Consider the following 20,438-nt stretch of genomic DNA (forward strand, 5'->3'; position numbering starts at 1 on the left):
GTCCGTACCAAGTCTCTTATTTTTATAGTGCTACTGCTAGCTCCTCGCTTGAACCGGAAGTCGTTCGAGGTCCGCCTTCTTCTAGGCTGTCCCAAGTCTCTTACTTGTGCAGCGAGGAGCTAGTGCTTGGAGCTAGCAGCAAGCTTTAAGCAGCTACGAGGTAGGATGGTCGAGAGCTTCCTATCCGGAAGAGTTTTTCAGCTGAACGCCATGACGTATAAATACCCGCCCCCTACATCTGGCTCATTTGAACGAGATGGTGGAGAAACAGCGTGTACCCGTTACATGCATTCTTTGCAATGAAACGGAACGGCTTTGATCAGCGAATATAATGTGACTTGGGATGTATGCCAAACGCTGGCTCCGTTATGCAGCAGATCCAGCTGTGCCGCCGTCATCAGGAATGGACATCGCTTCACGTGACACTTCAGTGGAAAGGACGTCTCATGTCTCTTAAACCGACAATGCTCGCTCATCTCTCCTAGCGCTAGCTCCTCGCATTTTTTCCTAGGTGGGAGGGGCTAAACAGCTAGCAAAGTCAGCTAGGTAAGATAACTAGCAGTAATTAAGGAGACTTGGGACGGACCCTCTGACCTGTTGTGCTTTGTCGCTATGTTTCTACAGCAGCCCAGAATGGACAAAACAAACACTGGCTCTAGAAAGGGCCTTTCACATTTTTACTTCAACTGAAGGCAGTGGGAATTTGAAAAATGGATCTTTATAATGATAACTAAGACAAAATCTATGTTTCATTTTCGCTGATGAGAGGAATGAAAATAACTCATTTAGTTGCCCAAAATGTGCATGTCTGATAATAATTGGATAATGCATTTATGATTAAGGATTATGTACACATAAATGTATCATATAAATTCTGTCTTAAGCACCCTTATCCTGGGAGAAGACATTTACTTTACTACCATTTCATGTTACTGATAATAGCTTAATACTACTGCACCCACATATTAAAGGGATAATGCACCCAAAAATGAAAATTCAGCCATTATCTACTCACCCTCATGCCGAGGGAGACTCTGGTGACATCACATCACTTGCGGAGATCCCAGGGGAGAGTGGGTAGCAGCACGACGGTGCCCCAGATTAAAACGTCCAAAAACACATAATTTAAACCACAAAGTATCTCCATACTGCTCGTCCGTAGTGATCCAAGTGTCCTGAAGCCCCGACATAAAAAGTTGTTTGGAAAAACGTCATTTGAACTCTGTTTTTAGCCTCATTGTAGCCTGTAGCTCTAACTGCCTCTCTGTACACCGTGCTGACGTGTGTGCACTTGCGCGTGAGACCAGCAAAAGCACGTGAACACACATGAAGGTGGTGCCCATGTCTCACGGTCTTGTGCAAGTGCACACACGTGAGTGCAGTGTACAGGGAAGCAGTTAGAACTACAGGCTACAATGAGGCTAAAAACAGAGTTCAAGTGACGTTTTTCCAAACAATTCTTTATGTCGGGGCTTCAGGACACTTGGATCACTACGGACGAAGAGTATGGAGATACTTTGTGGTTTCAGTTATGTGTTTTTGGACGTTTGAATCTGGGGCGCCATAAGCCTGCATTAGGTGGAGTTATGCTGCTACCCCCTCTCCCCTTGGATCTCTGCAAGTGATGTGAGGACTCTAAAACTTCACCTGAGCCTCCCTCGGCATGAGGGTGAGTAGATAATGGCTGAATTTTCATTTTTGGGAGCACTATCCCTTTAAGTTTTTGGAAGACATTTTAGATATAAAAAGGAAAGGTATGATTAAATGCGTCTTTCTTTCACATTTATCTTTGTGCTTACTTCTAGGCAAATGGAGACTAAACGCTGTACTCGTCTTATGTTTGTTTCGCCTAAATGTAACACTAAAAAATAATGACAAAACAGGATAAGATCAGAAAGAACATTTTACTCAGCAGAAAGAGAAGTCTTTAACATGTTATTTTGTGATAATGTGTAACTGAGTCTTAAGCTCACCGGCAGAAAACACACAACATCACAAAACTCAGACTGACTTTAACAAATGTGGTTTATTTAAACATGGCAACATTACAGCACCAGTCAGATAGCAACATACAGACACCACTTTAGCTCTGCACATAGAGAATGATTACAACTTGTTGTTTAACACCTGCAGCTTATAATGTGACCAGCTTATTCTCCTGTTATTATAGGCAGCAATGAAACTGAGCACCATTTGAATTGATAACAGAGACAACCTCGAACAGTTCGAACAGTTGACTGAAGCAAGTTGAGTTTGAGAGAAACACGGATGTTTTGACCAGTTTTAAATATCTGCTCTGCGCAAAAGCCCTTTTTATTATCATGTCAGCACTGCAACAGACTTTTATTTTGAAAGTATGATCATTGAAAATTATGAAACATTTGAGCAATCATACTGCAGCGGTAGATATTTGTTGTATGACTTTTTAAATTGAATTATTTCAGGAAATTAATGATATTATTCTAATATAATATAAACAGAGTTAACTTTAAAGGGATAATCCAACCCAAATCAGTCCTTTAAGCATCAAAATTTTAAAGTTTAAAAGTTGTTAATAGTTTCCTCCTGTACAGGTGGAATATCCCTTTAAATCTCTCTTAAATTAACCTCTTCAGTAAATAATGTTATCTTATTTTCTTTTGTTTTTCATACCAATAAAGTCACGGTCTGCATCTGTTGGCTGGAACTAATCTACAGCTGTTGAAACTGGCACAATTCACACCCTTATATGGCATTCGTTTGTTTATTAGAGTTTGAATTTGAAACCACCTTTGGATATGATTCAACGATGAGAACCACTGCAGCTGGAAGTTTTGCAATTTGTCTATAAAACTTTCCAGATTTCGGTTCAGGAAATTCGAGCACCGTCCTTCTGAGAAGGAGAGAGACAGAATGAGTAACGCAGCCACATGGTCTCAATTTTCTCAGCTGACCAGCCTTAAGGTTAGAGAGAGAGTGTGTGTGAGAATAAGAATGAGCCGTAGGAGGGAGAGTGTTGTAAAGAAATGAAAAAAACTTTGGTGCACACCCTGCTCTCCTCTCCTCTGCTTCACCATTAACACCCAATCCCCCGTCCTTTCACAGACACCAGACAGAGACAAAAAATAAAAGCACTTATTTCTTTGGCTGTGTTCTGTAGGTATGTCAGACTTGTCTCCCAAAGGACTTCGTGGCTGAGGACAGGGCTTTGCAAAGAGGAGGTAGCAGCTGTAGGTCTGGTAATAAAAAAAGGTCAGATCTGATCCTGGTTCAGGTGTGATGAGAGCAGATCAAACAGGACCGGGCTGATGTCTGAGGTTGTGTTATGGTCGTAGCTGAGGCTGAGGTCAGGTTGATCTGGGAACACATACAACAGAAAACATAAGGTTTTGTCTAAAGGTGCAGAGGTATTTGGTTTTAAATGACATCACGGTTCAAAGGTGGCAGAAAACGTACATCATCCCAGGTGCTTGTGATGATGTTTTTCGTAGCCCACTGCATTGTTTGAACTGGTACCTGTCAGTGACAGAGCCATCATCATGTCAGGCACTATTTCTGAATCAGTAACAGTGAAGGGTTTCAGCTTGTCCACATTACCTTACTTACCTAAGTAGTCCTTGTAGTCCTTGAAGTATTTGTGCCTCAGACCACGTCCATCTGTCAATAAAATAGCCAACATGAAAAACAAGATAAAAGCTTGACATCTGGTCTCCACATCATACACACTGCACTTTGAATTCTTGCTCACAAAGTAAAAACTTTATGTTCTTTGGATTAAATCATTCAAGAAGTATTCCTGCCAACAGCTTCGGCCACTGATCACAGGTTGAGGCAATCTACTGAGTTGTCAGGTCGCTTAAATTTGTGTATTTTTAGATCTTTTTAATAGGAGGAACTTGGCACTTGACAGGCTGTAATCTGCCAAGAGATATCAAGCCAGCTGCTGGCAAAGCCCAGCATCCTGCCCCTGTCTCTTGGCACTTTATAGAAGCACAAACTTTAGAGAGAAGTGCCTTTAAATCAGACAAGCTGGAGGTTAGTTGCAAAACTAAAATAAGATATGAGATCACATGGCCAATCTATTTTAATTGCCAGAGGTGCTAACTATACCGGAGTTGCCACGTTGCTTGATGCACTGTCCCCGGTTAGGGATGCCAGCGGCAGGGTTTCCTGGGTTGATGATGTGGCACTCGTAGCCTGTAGGGCAGTGAAGAGGCTCGTCTCCGTCCTCAGTTGTGCTGCAGGCCTCAGCTGGTGGGCAGAAAATATACTGTGTATCAGAAGAAATCACAAACATGAAATACTCACCAGGGTCATTTTGTGGTTGGTACATTTTTTTGGTTGTTTTGCTCTCTTGTCCTCCCTCAACCTGTCATGTCTGCGTCTACATTTCCCACTCAGAATACCAGCATGCCAATTGTGCAAACCTTAGAAAACCTACACGAACATTTTATACTGACTGAAGAATAGCAGACTGGCAGTTTTTCCATTCGAGGGGAACACAAGAATAACGCCGGGCTGTAATGGATCCTGTGGATGCATTTTGACTGGAGTCTACTAAAACTATTGACAGCAGAGAAATTGATTTATTTTCCTCTTTGCATTTCCTGTTTTGATCTGAAAGGATGGACTCAAAAATGTGACTTATGTACTGAAAACATCACATAGCTGAACTACTGCAAGAGTTAAAACAAGACCAAAAAATAGGGATACACTAATTCAGGGCAAATGAAAATAATGATTTGGCTGATAGCTGATACCAATAGCAATGTTTTCTTGTTATGTATTTATTACCCCTTTTATGCCAGAGGGGAAAAATCATTATAAAAAAATAACTGAAATGTTTTAAAGTCATTCAGCAAGTCTTTACACCACCTTTCAATGAGCACAATGTCAATCATATAAATTTATGAAATAACCTTATAACTGTCACATGAAAAAGATGTTTTTTAAAATAACTACTTCAAAAGCCCTTTTACAATATATAACATATAGTAATTCCCTGTCTTATATCTATTTTATTTTGCTGAATAAACATCAACAAATTTCTCCTTCAAATACCTGTATTTATTCAAGTCTCTCTTCAAAAACAAAATTTTATAAGATTAAATTTAAACACATTATGATAACATTTTAATTTTATTTGCCCAATACTCATTTTTACTTAGAGCTTGCACAATTCAAAATGTAACCCAGTGCAAGCTCTGGAAGCTGTTGGTTCCAGTGGTGGCTAAAAGCTAACAGCTAACACTAACTTCTTCTCCTCCTGGCAATATCCATCCATCCATTATGGTATAGATGACCTGACATACATCCAAATTTGGGTAGGTGAGGGGATGCAAGTGCTTCCTAGAACCGGTTATCTAAATGACAGGTAACAGCAGCTTAAGGGACAGGAAGCACCTTTTGTATATGGGAAAGCTTACTGCTTGTTTGTCCGACACTATAAATTGTCATGATGTACCAATTCTTTGGCTTTCTCACAAGTAAACTCTCAAATGTCCAGTCCTGTGTGTTTTGAGTCTCTTTATTCCACAACACCATCCATTTTCCAGCCGGGTCGCGGGAGCAGCAGGCCAAGCAAAGCACCCTAAACATCCCTCTCCCCAGCAACGGTTTCCAGCTTCTTCTGCGGGACCCCAGGGCATTTCCAGCAGATGAGATATGTAATCCTTAAAGAGCGTTCTGGATCTACACAGGGGCCTCCTACCAGTGGGAGGTGCCCGAAACACCTCTAACAGAAGGCAACCAGGAGGCATCCTGATCAGATGCCCGAACCACTTCAACTGACCCTTTTCGACGCAAAGGAGGAGCAGTGGCTCTACTCCGAGCTCCCTCTGGATGTCTGAGCTCCTTACCCTACCTCTTAGGACGTAGATTGACCAGTAAACGGACAGCTCCGTCGGTCCACTCCCTCATCATCACAACGGTCCGATATCGGCCAATATCAACACCTTTTTGTTTTTGTTTTACTGTGTCATTTCATTCGGATGGCGTCCCAGGGAAGGGATGGGACTCTGTTATTCTCACGCCCTGCTTTTTATTCTGTGCAAAATTCAGTGGACCCCAACAGAAAACCATTGGTCACTGCAGTTGGTGAATGTCATCAAATATTGGCCGATACTGATGTTTGGCCTGTATCGGTGTACCCCTATTAAATAATCCAGAAATACACATCACCAGAACACACAGAACAGGAGGGTAGAACTTTGGTGAAATCAAACAAAAATGTGTTTTGTCTGACCTCAGTGACTGGTCAGGTGTTTGCACTCACCCTGCAGGACCTCCTCAGGGCCATCTAATAGCCAGCCATTGCCCCCCAACCACCGAGGCTTGGGCTGCACCAGCCAGTCCAACACTGTTCAGAAAACACAGAGCCACAGCCATCAAAACACTAACATCACTTTGTAGAGGGAAACAAAAAACTGACTAATTTCTAAGTAGTTTAAGCCCAAAACATGACTCTGTGAGTGTGTGTGCAACCATCTGTCTGTTGGCTCTGCTGACCTGGTGGAGGCTGGACAGACTCCAGGCAGGCGTAGATGCATCCATTGTAGCAGCAGCGTTTATGGCGCTCACACTCTGAGTCTGAGCGGCAGCCCGGCACCTCACAGGCTCTTTCTGGCAGCATCTGGGGTGGCGGTGGACACCGGTCATTCTTCTGGTGCTGTGTGGACTGGGGGTGGTTAGGGTACTCATAGTCCTGTGGGACAGAGAAAAGAGACAAATGTCCAGTAAATTCAGGAGAATGTAGATGTGGTTGTTCTGGTAGACGTTAAGATTAACTGAAAAATTAAGCAAACACTTTAACAACAAAACAACAACAAAATCAAATTCTGTACATAGATAGGATTGTACTTCCTCACTTGGTGATGTCATGTAGATATGGGGTCATTTTGGAAGGTAACAACAGAAGATGTTAGTGTCTTACTAAGCATCACGACTGTTGTTTGTGAATGCCACTTGATAAGAAATTAAATTACTTATTTGGTTCCAAACTGAAAAAACACAACAACTTTCCATCCACTTTCACTGGGTGTTAACACAGTATGGCTGTAGAACTGCACATTGATTACACTTTATCACCACCAGAGGGCAGCAATGATTCTCACTCAGCACATCAGAGCTACAGCAGAGACACTAAAATCTCTGGCCTTAGTATGCATGCCTGCCTGCTAACGTCTTGACCTGGATTGCGAAGGTGATTCACTGTGGGAACAAACACTTCCCTGGTGATTCTAAGAGGGAGAAAGTAGGCCACAGGACCTTGAGCCAAGCAAAGACACACTTCACACACTCTGACAACATTAAGGGTAGGCCTACGTGCACGTATTCATGTGTACACAAACAGCAACACTCTCACACTGTTGCTGAGAGGATCTGCTCTTGCATGCTATGCATAATGAGATTTGTATCAGACCCATGTTTTCTGTGGTTTAATAGCTTTTACCAAGTTGCAGCTCTTTACTGAATCCTGCTCATTGGTGAGGGTATGTATGGGTTTACACGCTTTCACACTGCTGGTATCAAATGTCAAGATTTGTGCCGCAGTATAAACAGCTATTCATTGTTCTGTGTTATGTACACATGGGGAATATTACAACAAATCCCAAGAAGCACAGCTGCCTTCGACTAAACATTAACTCTCATACTTTCTCATACACTGTATTTGCTTTTGTATGACAAGCTACAGTGTGATCAGGTTTCCACATCACTCCACTCCTTTATTCTTACTGCTCCACACAGCTATAAGCAAGGCTGTTGCCGTAAACGCTGTTTACTGACTGTTCTGACATCACTTTTATAACAACCACAGGAATATAGCAGGAACAATGTAAGGATATATTTTATTATAGGCACTTGGTGGGGTGGTTTGTGGTTACCTTTGAACTCTCTGAGCTTCTCCTGCACATGGAAGTTATGTAGCTGGTTATCTCATCCTTTGTTATACCATCATTATGGCTCTGCCTCCAGTTTTATTTCTGCAGAGTTGTTAGTCAGAGGAACACATGCTGTGTGATGGAAAACAACCAGAGAGCTTAAGATTCTTCTGAATTTATATCTTTTCAGTCACGTGGGTGATTCTGAGACTTTCCTGTCTTAGCCATTCATTTGGGAGGATGTCCCGGAGAGACAGAGAGACAGAGAGGGAGATGGGTGTTTTTCTCCTCACTAGATTAGTAATTAGATAATCAGCTTGTGGGTTGCACACGGTCATTAAAACTGTGCTGTTTATTTGGCAGGCTTGCTGAACGCTCTTACAAACCAACCGGAAAAACGAAAGCAAATGTTTGGCGCTGATGGTGGTATCACACACACTGTATGTGTGTTCACTTTAAACACACATTAATTCGTTCTGGCAGCTTAGAGCTTAGCGGGTAGATGGCCCTTTGGGAGGTGGGACGGGAGATTCACACCATGGAGGGATGGATGGGGCAATGTGTGGCGCTTATAGTTGGACCGTGTAAAAGTTACTTTGGTTCTTCATGTTACTATAAATAGTTAAAGTTTTGTTTGTACATTGCTTGCAGGGCTAGGTCAAATTTCAATAATTTTTGGTCACTAGCTGAAAAGGGTCTGTAGCTATGAATTTCGAAAATGGTATTATTTTAGAAAGTTGGTACTAAAGTCTTGTTCAGATTGATTGGATTTTTCCCATTTAAAGATTCTGTAATCAATATATTTATATTACCAATGGATCAAATGACTGTGTGTAATGTAAAAGGTGCCACTTATAGTCACTTCACTTGACACTACAGTTCCCCTCAGTTTTACAGAGATTTTCAGCATCTTTCAGCTCATTGTTTTGGTTTTAAACGTCTCACTGCTCTCCTCATCATCATTTCCAGACAGCCAGCTATTTTCAGCAAATAAGCTCTGGGGCTGTGACAAAGTTAGCAACAAGCTAGCGAGCATGGTGGAATATTTAACTCCTTAAGATCCATATATTTTTCCAGGAGCTGGTGGGGACCAAAACAGAGCTAAAATGAGAGTGAAAATGGATTTACAGTCATTAGATGGCATGAAACACAACTCCAAATGATTAAAGAATTTAGCAATTTTAAATGAATTCATCAGTTCTATAATGACTATATCTGTACTTTGTTTGCAGAGTGAAGGAAACAAACATGCCAGATGCTTCACATTCTCAGACAGGATTTGCTATGAATTCCGGTTCTGTTGTTTGAGATATGTGGAAAATCTCTCTGGTGCCAAATAAAAGGAACAACTGGAATGTCAGAGGCTCTCTTTCTCTGTGTGTGTGTGTGTCTCTGTGTGTGTGTGTGTGTGTGTGTGTGTGTGTGTATACAGTATCTGCAATATGGTACTGAGTGGTGATATGCTATAGTGTAAGTCCGGCAAATAACATAGATGTATGATAATAACTAGGTATCAGGATTGGCTTCCCTGGCGTATATGCCAAAACAGTTTCTGGTGTTTCTTCTGCTGGCCTGGCCCTCGAGTTCCTGCTTGGCTCATAGACTTTACATTGTGATGATGTCACAGATTTTTGAAGTACTTTTGTCAGCTCAAGGAAAGAGCATAAGTTGCATCCCTATGTATCAAAATTTTATAAGAGAAAGAGTCACAATTTACCTTGTTTGCAGTTTGAGATGTCTCTTTACAGATGTCTTTTTTTTTTTACAGTGGTGGTCAATGTAGAAAATGCCTTTTGGGCTGCTGTGACTTTTTATTGCTGCACTGGCCTTCAATTTTCCCAGTGGCAGTGAGTGGGTACTGGGAAAATTGGAGGTAAGGCTGAGCAGTGTTCCTCAGGGCCTGGTAAATAAGCCACTGATTGTTAACAAGTCTGCTATATAATTTTAAAAGATGACGATATGTCAGTGTTGCGCTTACAACTTTCTGCGCTGCCTCCAAGTGCCCAAAGAGTGAAGTGCTTGTAAAGCTGGTTTGTCTTAAAAGAGTATTCCACTGAGTTAGCATGTCCCTCCCTTAAAATTGTCAGACTCACGATGGACAGTCAATTCAACAGAGCCAGAGATATCATCTTTTTTGCATGCAATAGTCTATCTTTCAAAACCTGGTCCCTACAGTACTCTCAGTGCAACTTGACTGCTGACAGTAGCATTTGATTTAGCCTCAAGCGGCTATCCTCGTGCAGAGACGAGGAGCAGGTTATTGATGCCTGAGGGTCTAACTCCACACCCCCAGAAATTTTGGAGGCTAAAAAGGCCTAAGCCCTTTCCCACTGTACAAAAAAGTCATTAGCACTGACTAACATCTGGCTTTTGTCTGTCATGGCAAAGGTTACAATCGACAGTCATTCCCAGGACAAATGACCATGCAGTAGTCACGGGTATTTACTGACTCCACCTCTGATTGGCAGTGATGGAAAAATGACATCCTGGTGGACATGCAAAGTTTTTGCCCCTTTTCTGGTGCTACCATCTGTAACATCTTCTGCAACTCTTTGTCATCTCAGTGATAGAGTTCATCCGTCTCTGTCAAAGCAGCACTTGAACATCGTTCCAGGTTAGTTAATAAAGAGACTGAAAAAGCAACAGCCAAGTAACCACCTGGCCTACATGCTGCTTTCTGTTGGTTACTAACCCTGTTTTCTGGTGTGTTTATAATGTTGAAAATGATGCCCAAAAAGACCTGTAAACAGACGTATGCCTAAAATGTACATAAAATTGTTTTGAGCTTCCCTTTAAGACAAAATTAAACACTTATATGTCTGATATGTTTTCCTTTGTGCTACTGAAAAATGAAATCTAATCACTCCAGTCTTTTTACAGTTACTTCTTCTTGTGCGTGCCCCCACTCACTCAGACTCAGACTCTTCATTCATGTCTCTCAGGAGGTAAGTGGAGCCACAGTGCTTAACATCTCCTGGTACAATTAGATGTATGAATGAGGACTACAAAATCAGCTGTGATTGGATAATGACATAATGACTACTGCCCTTACTCCTCTTGTCTCATATCTGATCTGCTCCTCGAGTCTCCTGCAAACGTCTCCTACAAAAGGTCCATGTGTCCTTCCTGTTTATGTGACGGCGTGTGCTTGTGTGTGTAAAGTGTGAATTTTCTTGTACACAGGAATACTGTACACTGCAAAAGCCATTAATCTTTTAATATGTGTTTTGATCCTTGAGTCTTAGACTTTTTCTCTTTTACTGTACTTTTGCCTGCGTGTCATTCAGCTCTTACTGTAACTGCTTCGCTCTCTCAGGGCTCCTCTTTTGTCTTCTTTGGCAGCCTTCATATCTTTGTGTGCCAGAAGGGCCGCCATGCTCTACATCCTGAGCTCTATCACACAATCCTGCGCACATCTCTCTGATGTTCCACAATGTTTATTTACACTCCTGTCTGCTGTGCGGCTCTCCTGTAGAGACACTGCCAGCGGGCCCGTGTGGGATGTTCATGTCTATCTGTGGGCATGTTTCCCCCTGCTCTGTCTGAAATACTCTCACTATCTCTCTTCCTTTGTTTTTTGTTTTTTTCGTTCGCCTTGATCTCTTTGGTGTTGAAAAGCAGTGGCATGATGGTGGCTGTAAGGAATGATCTCAAACTGCTCTCGTTCAGTCTGTCTTTGCCTGTTACTTTTTTAGTGCTCTTTCTCTGTGGTTTAGGGGGAGTTTGTTGTGGAAAGCCACTGGAGACCCTGTCTGGCTCCATAACTGTACCAAGATCAGACTGTTCATGGTTCCACGCAGAGATCTCAGACAGATACTGTGATTTTCTGCTTCCTTTGCACAAGGATGCATGCATGTATGCACAGGCATACAGACACACACCCAGTCTCAGATATATAAACATACAGTACTGCAGGGTCAAGGTTGTGCACACAGTTTGTGAAAAGCTCTGTTCTTTCCTATAAGTGTCAACTCAAATGTGCCAGATCTCCCATGTCTACTTAATGAAGTAGCCCACAGCACACATCTGGTTAGCTTTTGGATTGTCAGGACTCATTTCCTGTCTCAATAAGAGCAGTCAGTTTGACATAACAATCGACAGACGTGCAGATAGACAGAGACACAGCGAGCGAAACTGTGAGGCAAACAGACAGCCTGTAAATCAGTGGGAAATGAGTTTCAATGACTGATTGAAAGACATGATGACAGACAAACAGGTAGATGCACAGCTGTGACAAGCAGACCTTGAACTGTGAACATAATGGCAGAGTGGTGATGTGTAACCTTGAAGTCCAGACGAACAGACTGAACCCGTGTGAGGCTTGGTTTACACGACAGGATGGGGGTAAAGCAACTGTGAATTCAGCTAATAGTGTTGGGAACACAGTCTGGTATAGTATCTGCTACCTGTCAGTCATAGCCTGAGGTAGCAGGGATGGCCATGATAGAAGTCCCCAAAACTCATCAATTGTGTTACTCTCCGCTATTCCCCATGTAGCACAGCTGCATATAGCTGTATCTGTACTTTGGTATGCAGAGTTATGAATGCAAACATGACTGTGGTCTCACAGACTCAGACTCACTTTTCTCTCTGTCATTAATGATAATAAAAAGTCTCTCTGATGCCATATAAAAGGAATGTCTTTAACATGAGAGGCTCCAGGTGAAAAAAGTAAACCAGCAGTTGGAAATGAGTTTGTAATTCTGGTTTGTGTGAGCGGAAATCTGCTCCAGTCCAGTAATGTGCTTCTGACCAGCAGGCTCGCATCATCTGACTGGGATTAGTCCTGCTTACAGCTGCACACACCAGTTCATGGAACTACTGGTAAACTGGATGACCCCAATACTAATCTATGATAACTCCCGTCTTTACAGAGAGCCGGTCTCCCAAAATGTACATATTCAAGTTAGCACAGAATAGTCAGATTATACCAAAATGTAGATGCAATTCTCCTGATTATGCAGCTTTCTTTGTCTACATAGGAACTGTGTGAAATAGTAGTTATTGTGTGATATGACACTGTCTGTATTTACAGTCTATATGTAACACTGCCGAACTGGGCCTTGTTTCCATGTTGCACTAGCAACAAATTACCAGAGGTGGAAAAAGTACTGAAAAATTCTACTCAAGTAAAAGTACCTTTGATGAAATTCTACTTAAGTACAAGTAAAGCTACCCATCTAAAAATCTACTCAAGTAAAAGTAAAAAGTAGTTTGTTTAAAATGTACTTAAAGTAGAAGTTACTTAGTTACTTCCAACAACTTGATGGGGGTCACCCCTATGCAGTGCAAAAATGGTCCAGGGGTCATAAATCCAATCTGAAAACTGGTTATTTTTCTATGATGAACCATAAAATTCAATTAAATTTAAGGCTGCACAATATCATTAGAGCATCACCATTGCAATGTGATTGCTGATTTATTTTTAGTTTTCTCATCTTAGCTGTTTAGAAACTACCGTTAGCCTATATTATTTGGTGCTATATGTACGCTTCATATCCAGGTCAATTCACACACTTGTGAAACTTGCAAAACTAAAAGCATATAACAGAGGAGGAGAGGGCTCTGTCTGATCTCTTCAGAAACTAAAATTATATAATTTTGTGCGACAGACGCTTCATATAATACCGTAACAATATACAATTTATTGTGTTTTACGGTGAAATGTTTCACCTTATAATGTGATGACTTATATTGTTTACACGACGGCATGTCATTTCTGTCTCTACATGGTCGCACCTTTACAATCCTCCTCTGCTCTCTGTACCATGCACAGCGGAGTTCGGTTCCGATGTGCACACACACACACACACACACACACACACACACACACACACACACACACAGACACAGGTGAGCACACAAGAGCAAGGGCCGCATTTTTCTGACGGACAATTATAAACGGCACTGTGCACACGGGGTTTTCTTTCATTTCGTTCGTTTCTTCGTTCATTTCAACTGCTGCGTCTGCTTGTGTTTCTGCCGAAGCACTCCCACCCTCCTCCATCTCATCTCCATCTGCATCTGTGAGCTAAGACACATCTCATACATGGACTTGCACTTGTACAGCACCTTTCTAGTCTCCTGACTACTCAAAGCGCTTTTATACTACAGGGTCACATTCACCCATTCACACACTGGTGGCCAAGACAACCATACAAGGTTCCACCTGCCACTCAGCTTAGACATTCTGATGATCTTGCTTTGACATGCAGACTAGAGGGAATGGGGATTAAACCACGGATCTTCCGATTAGTGGACGACCCACTTTATCTCCTCAGCCAGTTTTTGTGAAATGCATTTTTGTCATGTTTAACTTGCACATTTCCAGTTTGTGGACTGTCTTCTTTGTAAAATTTTACTTACTTATTTAAGACTAACATACAAATCATATCAAGTTTATTGGGATTTTAATCATATATTTCTGTGCAAGGCAGAATGAAAGAGAGTTTCTCACGGTGCAACATAAATAACACGATATAGAAGAACACAAACATTTATACAACACAACAGTCCCTGAGCCCCAATAAATAAGATGTATGGAGTACAAGTTAAAATAGTGCAAACTAAGATAGTAAAAAGAATAAAACAGTAAGAGTAATATGAAGTGGCTCTATGAAGCTGTAAACAAAAAGTCTCCAGTACAGATGTCCAAAGTTAAAACATGCAAATTGAGTCTCATATAAGCAGCTGTAGGCAGAGTGAGATTGGTCGACTGTTCAGCAGCCTGATGGCCTGTGGGAGGAAGCTATTAACTGTCTCCTGCTCCCTGCTTTGATGTTTGCTATGAAGCTATGCTTTAGTTAGTATGCAGTATGCCCAACACCTTTCTAAATTAGAATAATGTGTAAACGATGCCATTAAAGAGAGATAAGATGGCATCACAGAGAGACTGTGGACACCCAGGCTATCAACACAAGCTTATTTGATTTGAATAGATCGTCTTTTGTGTATTCAAAAGCACTAGGGGTTATTACATGGTGTAAGCTAATCTTATCTGTACGAAATATAACTTCCTTGAAAGCTACAAATTTCCATCAGTGAACTAGCAGTGTATGGATCTGTTTTGTTTTAAGCTGCGGCCCCAGGCCAAGTCAAACAGCCAAGCCAACCCCGGTACAGGAAGTACACGTGTTTTTGAGCATCTGCAGGGCCCCTGTGTTAATACCAGGTTCTGTCACAAAGGTCCTCATCACATCAAATAAATGAAACTGTTAAGATTTATGGTGGTAGCCTCTGACACTGTGCATGCTTACCGACATGCTCGGGCAGGTGTCTGAGCCAGACTGTGTTATGGCTGTATGAGACTAAATAATCTGGTCTGTGTGTGTGTGTCAGGGTCTGTGTGTGTGTGCACGAGTTCTGCTTCCCACGCCATTCCACCTGTTTTTCCAACAACCCATCAAATGCATTTCCTATGATATTAAGTTACCCTCTCATGACTTTATCTTACTTCTAACCCTTATCATGCCATATTTTATTAAGCAGGCATTCCTTCTGTTTAACACAAAGAGGAAATTAGGAAAGCGCCACTGGTGACCTTTGAACCTTGTGGCAGGGAGAGGTTTAGATGAGAAAGGATGGAGAACATGACTCTGACCCAAACACCAGCTGACCCAGAGGTCAAACAGATACTTTTCTTGTCGGAGCTTTACAGACAAGACAGATAAAGGAAGTTAAGTCCAAGCCTGCAAAGACTGTAAGATAAAGAGGCAGAGAAAACATACCTGAGAACACATTTGGCATTAAAGGGTCTGTTCCCCACAAAATCAAAAATTCATCTTGTTCCTCTCACCTGTAGTGCTATTTATCAATCTTAATTGTTCTGGTGTGAGTTGTTGAGTGTTGGAGATATCGGCCACAGAGGTGCCTGCCTTCTCTCCAATATACTGGAACTAGATAGTACTTGGCTTGTGGTGCCAAGCCATTTGAAAAACTCAACAGCAATGTCTCTTTCAATACATCATGACCCGGTTTCTCAAGATAATCGACAGACCTTTTCTTTCTACTGAACTACACCCACCAAATATATCATTGGGCAGAATGAAATGTGCATCTACTCATGGATGAGAGGCCTGTGCTCAGGACAGTGTCATTTGTAGGCTGCTTTCACACCTGCCTTGTTTGGATCGATTCAATCGCACTCAAGTTCGTGTGCTCCCTAAGTTCGTTTGGGCAGGTGTGAACACAGCGCTCGCACTCAGATAATCCACAGACCTTTTTTGTGAGCAGTTTTATATAGGAACTATTTTCTTTCTATCGAACTACACCAGCTAACTGTATCACTGCGCAGAAGGAAGTGCGCATCTACTAATGGATGAGAAGCTTGTGCTTGTGACAGCCAGAGATGTAAACATTAATGGTGTCCTCCTCAGTTAAGCTGCGATGTTAGCTAGCTCACTGGTGCTAGGTGAGCTAGCAGTAGATGCACGCTTCCCTCTTACGGTGGTACAGTTGGTGGATTCAATAGAAAGAAAATAGTTCCTACATTAAACTGCTCACAACAAGGTCTGTGGATTATCTTGAGTAACCAGGTCATGATTTCCTGGAAAGAGACATTGCTGTTGAGTTTTTCAGTTTGTTTTTTTTTTTTTTTGTTTAGCATTTTGCATTTTGAGCATCGCAAGCCGAGTGCCATCCAGTTCTATTATACTGGAGAGAAAGCAGATGGATACAGCAGGTATCTCCAAATCTTGGCAACTCACACCAAAACAAACTAGACTGATAAATTAGCACTCCAGGTACGAGGAAAAATATTCATTTTTGATTTTGGGGTGAACTGTCCCTTTAATTGTAAAGTGTATAGTCATAATGCATGTACAAAATGGCTGCTTACATTCTGATAATACATTTCCAATCTACATTGAGTAATGTGATTACTCATCTTCTTTAAAAATAATACATAAAATAAAACAGTCAGGTGATCATAGTGTGAGTTTAGAAAAACACATCTGGTAAAATTTAGTGTATTCAGATGAATGCAAAACAGGTATAGAGCACACAGTATTCCATAGCACAGTGCCTACGTGAAATACTCAGTAACTATAATTTGTCTTTCTGCATAGCCCCAGTGTTATGAACAAGGCAAAGGGGTGTGTGTGTATATGTGTGTGGGGATGTGATTAAAAAAATGAAAGATTGAAAGATGCAGAGATGAAAAGGTTCAGAGGGAAAGAGACAAACTCCATCTGCACAGCCGTCTCAGCATGTTCCAATTACAGCAGCTTTGAAGCAGAGTCCAGCAAGACGGTGCTTTTGGCCCATCCTGAGAGCAGGAGGAGACGAGAGAAAGAGGTTTGAAAGAGGGAAAAACGAGGGGTGGTGTGCTGGGAGAGGCACATGGGCGAGGGGAAGGAGAAAGCAGGGCAGAGTGTGTGAACTGATTCATACGAGAGAGAGAAAGAGAGATAAAGGCAGAGAATGAGAGAAAAAAGGCCAATGAGGGCATAAACCAGTTAGAAAGTGAGAACACTGAAGCACGAGAGGGAAAAAGAAAGAGAAGGCAGCACGCTACAGTGAGCCCTTGTTAGAGATGATCAATCAGCTACACTGAGCTGAGTTAACAAGCAGGGGCCCGGTCTGCAAGTTCAGTTCCTGCCCTGATAATCCACTACAAACACACACACACACACACACACACACGCAAACAGAGACAAAAGTTGTACATCCTGTGTGCCCTTCAATTACTCATATGGAAACTTGAAAATCAGCGACTTATTCCAACCTGTTGCACACTCCACTTTGTGCTCCTCATCAAAACAGAAAAACTTTCATGCTTCAAAATCAAAGAGTGTCAGCTCCCAAACTGTTTCTTTCCAGTGGTAGAGATATTTTTAAGATCGTCTACTCAAAGCAATTTCACAATGTAGTTGCTCCACCGCAAGTAAAACTCCTGCATTCAAATTGTACAAAACATAGAAAAGCATTACCTGTGTAAATGTATTATCTGTATCAAAAGTAGGCTACTCAGTAGAATATCCTTTCCAGAGTGCTACATAGTTATTAGGAATGCATTAATGTGAGATCAGTGTTTTTATGTTGTGACTGGAATTGTCCTTGTAAGTGGAAATGCACTTGTAAGTCCCTGTGTGTGTATCCCACTGGCTAGCTCATCACTGCTGCTCTGCACTGTGCTCATAAAGTGATTATTGCTGATTTTGGGAGGGTGCTGTTATTAGCACTGTTCGTGCTGTTAGCACCATTAGCTGCTAGCACCATTAGCTGTTAACACCACCAGCTGCTAGCCTCCGGCTCAGCCACTTGCCTGTTGTGAGCCATGTGCAGACAACCTCTGAATTATCATAGATTTGCTCTGAATATTGTATAGAGCTCCTTTAAAATATGATTATGTATTTTGCTTGTAAGTTCTTAACCTGTAATCCAACTAAAAATCATAGCTGTCAAATACATGTAGTGGAATAAAAGTATGTCCCTATCCCTTCGGTACAAGTTAAAAAGTAGCAAAAAGTGGATGTACTTCAGTAAAGTTCAAGTTTTCCAAAATCCAGTTAAAAGCCAGTTAGCTTTACAGAGGGAAATAGCAAGCCTGTATTTTAAATCTATACAAAAACCAAGGTGGAAAAACCACATGTATATTTTAAGTTGTTTGTTTAATCTACCCAAAAATGGATGTCACTTCTCCCAGCAAAGAAATAGTCCATCACATAACCTTGAGTAAGACCACAACAAGTCATTTTTACACACAGCTTTTGCACAGATTAAACAAACATGATATAACCTGTTAATTATTGAGCTTTAGAGGCGTTGAAAGGTGATAGAGCCAAGCTATCTGTTGCTTCCAGTCTTAATGCCAAGCTCAAATAGTCAGCTGTTGGCAGTAGTTTTATCTTTACCAGACAGACATGAGAGTGATACTGATCTTTTCATCTAACTCTTGGCAAGAAGTACCAGTGAGCATATTTCCCTAAATGTTGAACTATTTTTTCATCACAGTACTTGGTTAAATGTACTTACACCACCGTTTCTTTTCACTACTGAATTAAAGCTCTCATACCAGGTCAAGCTGACCACCTCTCACCTCAGCCACAAAACTGCTCTCACTGTGTGAAACCAGCTCTCTGCAACAGAGCTGGTATTGTACTGTACCGCTGTGAGCTTTCACCTACTTCCACTTTGGAGGATATTCTGAAACACCCATAAAAAATAGATAGAGACGAAAGCCACAAACTCATATGTGCACGTATACAAAAGTCAAAGGTGAGGTTAGCAGCCCCACCTTATGGTTGAGTCCTCTTTTCCTGATTCTCCTGGCATCACTTCCTGTGGACAGGACCAACAGGGACAGCAGCAGCACCACAGATCCCGGCATGGTCTGTGTCCTGCTCCCCAACTCCAAACTCTTTCTGCGACTCCCTCCCTTCTCCTCCCTTCCTTTCTCAGGGGTAATCCTTCTTCCTCTCCTTATTCCAAAGTTTGTCCTTTACGTGTTCGTGGTGCCTTTCCAGCTGAAGCAAAAACTCCCCGGTGCTCATGTGCAGCCAGAGATTACACAAGCCCTCTCCCTCCAACGGGACCTGCCTTTATATCCGCCTGAGGAAAAGTGCAGGGCAGAATGACAGAGTAGAGGGAAGGAAGGGAAAAGTACAGGGGGGATGAATGGAGGCAGTGTAGGGAAGAAACGGAAGAAGGAGAATAGTTTGGGGAGCAGGGGAAGGGAGAAACAGCAGCTGTCTGTGCATCAGTTGTTGAGAGCTGAAACTGTCTGCTGGCACAGCGTGCGCACATGTCTCTGGGAGAGAGGAGGGGAGAAGGGGTGGGGGAGAAGGGAGGGGAGAGCATTAGATAGGGCAGTGTGTGTGAGACCTCCCCCTTGCCCCCTTGTTGCATCTCACTGCACATCTGGTGATCTTTATGTGAGTTTGACAGAGTTGTGTCAAAGTGCGGTCGGGTCATATTTTATATTCTGTGGCTTTGCTTCACATGTTTTGCTTGCATGCGGTATTGTAGGAGGGGAAATAAATGGTTTTGCTAAGTGTGGGGTTTAGAAATACTTGCTGACTGCTAGCTTAGAGTTCAAGCATGAAATGTAACTATTAACTGTTCAATATCCATGTTTACATTCCTGATTTTTCATAGACACAGGGTATGCAGGATTTGTACGAGCGTGGAAGCACATACTTGAACATTACTGAATGTCTGTGAATGTGTGTGTGTGTGTGTTCATGTGTGTACACTCCTGTGTCTGTATGATATGTTTAGAGAGGATGAAGTGTGATTTCAGTGGCAATGACCCATAAAAAAATGAAAGCACGTGGTGTGTTTCAGGGAAAGGGGGCCTCTCCGTCTTCCTTTTTCACAACTTCCCAAGTTGTACCCTCTCAAACTAGGACACCCCCTCCACCCTCTCACCCGCCCACCTTACCACTAGACCTTTCTCCCCTTCCTGTCCCCTCCCTTCACTCCATTCTCAGTGTCTTGCGCTGAAAGGGAGAAAGAATGCTAAGCCTGCACAAATCTCAGTCATTATTAGTTTTACAGGAGCAGGGCTCATGTCACTGGGAGGCCCCGGCTTCACTTACACAAAAGACAGAGTAAAGAGTTAGAATGAAGAGAAAAAAA

General features: G+C 42.1%; 1 protein-coding gene across 1 annotated transcript; it reads right to left on the bottom strand.

Annotated features, from left to right (window-relative positions):
• Nucleotides 1-2,007: 2,007 nt before the first annotated feature.
• wfdc1 (WAP four-disulfide core domain 1) lies at nucleotides 2,008-19,611 on the bottom strand. The gene is made up of 7 exons (XM_033634378.2): nucleotides 19,096-19,611; nucleotides 6,487-6,682; nucleotides 6,254-6,337; nucleotides 4,090-4,230; nucleotides 3,586-3,636; nucleotides 3,436-3,495; nucleotides 2,008-3,336 (listed from the first exon to the last, which is right to left on the bottom strand). The coding sequence occupies exons 1-6, from the start codon at nucleotides 19,186-19,188 to the stop codon at nucleotides 3,437-3,439; spliced, it is 624 nt and encodes a 207-aa protein (XP_033490269.1). The 5' UTR covers nucleotides 19,189-19,611; the 3' UTR covers nucleotides 2,008-3,336; nucleotide 3,436.
• Between the last annotated feature and the right edge of the window lie 827 nt (nucleotides 19,612-20,438).

The sequence above is a fragment of the Epinephelus lanceolatus genome, chromosome 5 (assembly GCF_041903045.1).
Source record: "Epinephelus lanceolatus isolate andai-2023 chromosome 5, ASM4190304v1, whole genome shotgun sequence".
Classification (NCBI taxonomy): Eukaryota; Metazoa; Chordata; class Actinopteri; order Perciformes; family Serranidae; genus Epinephelus; species Epinephelus lanceolatus.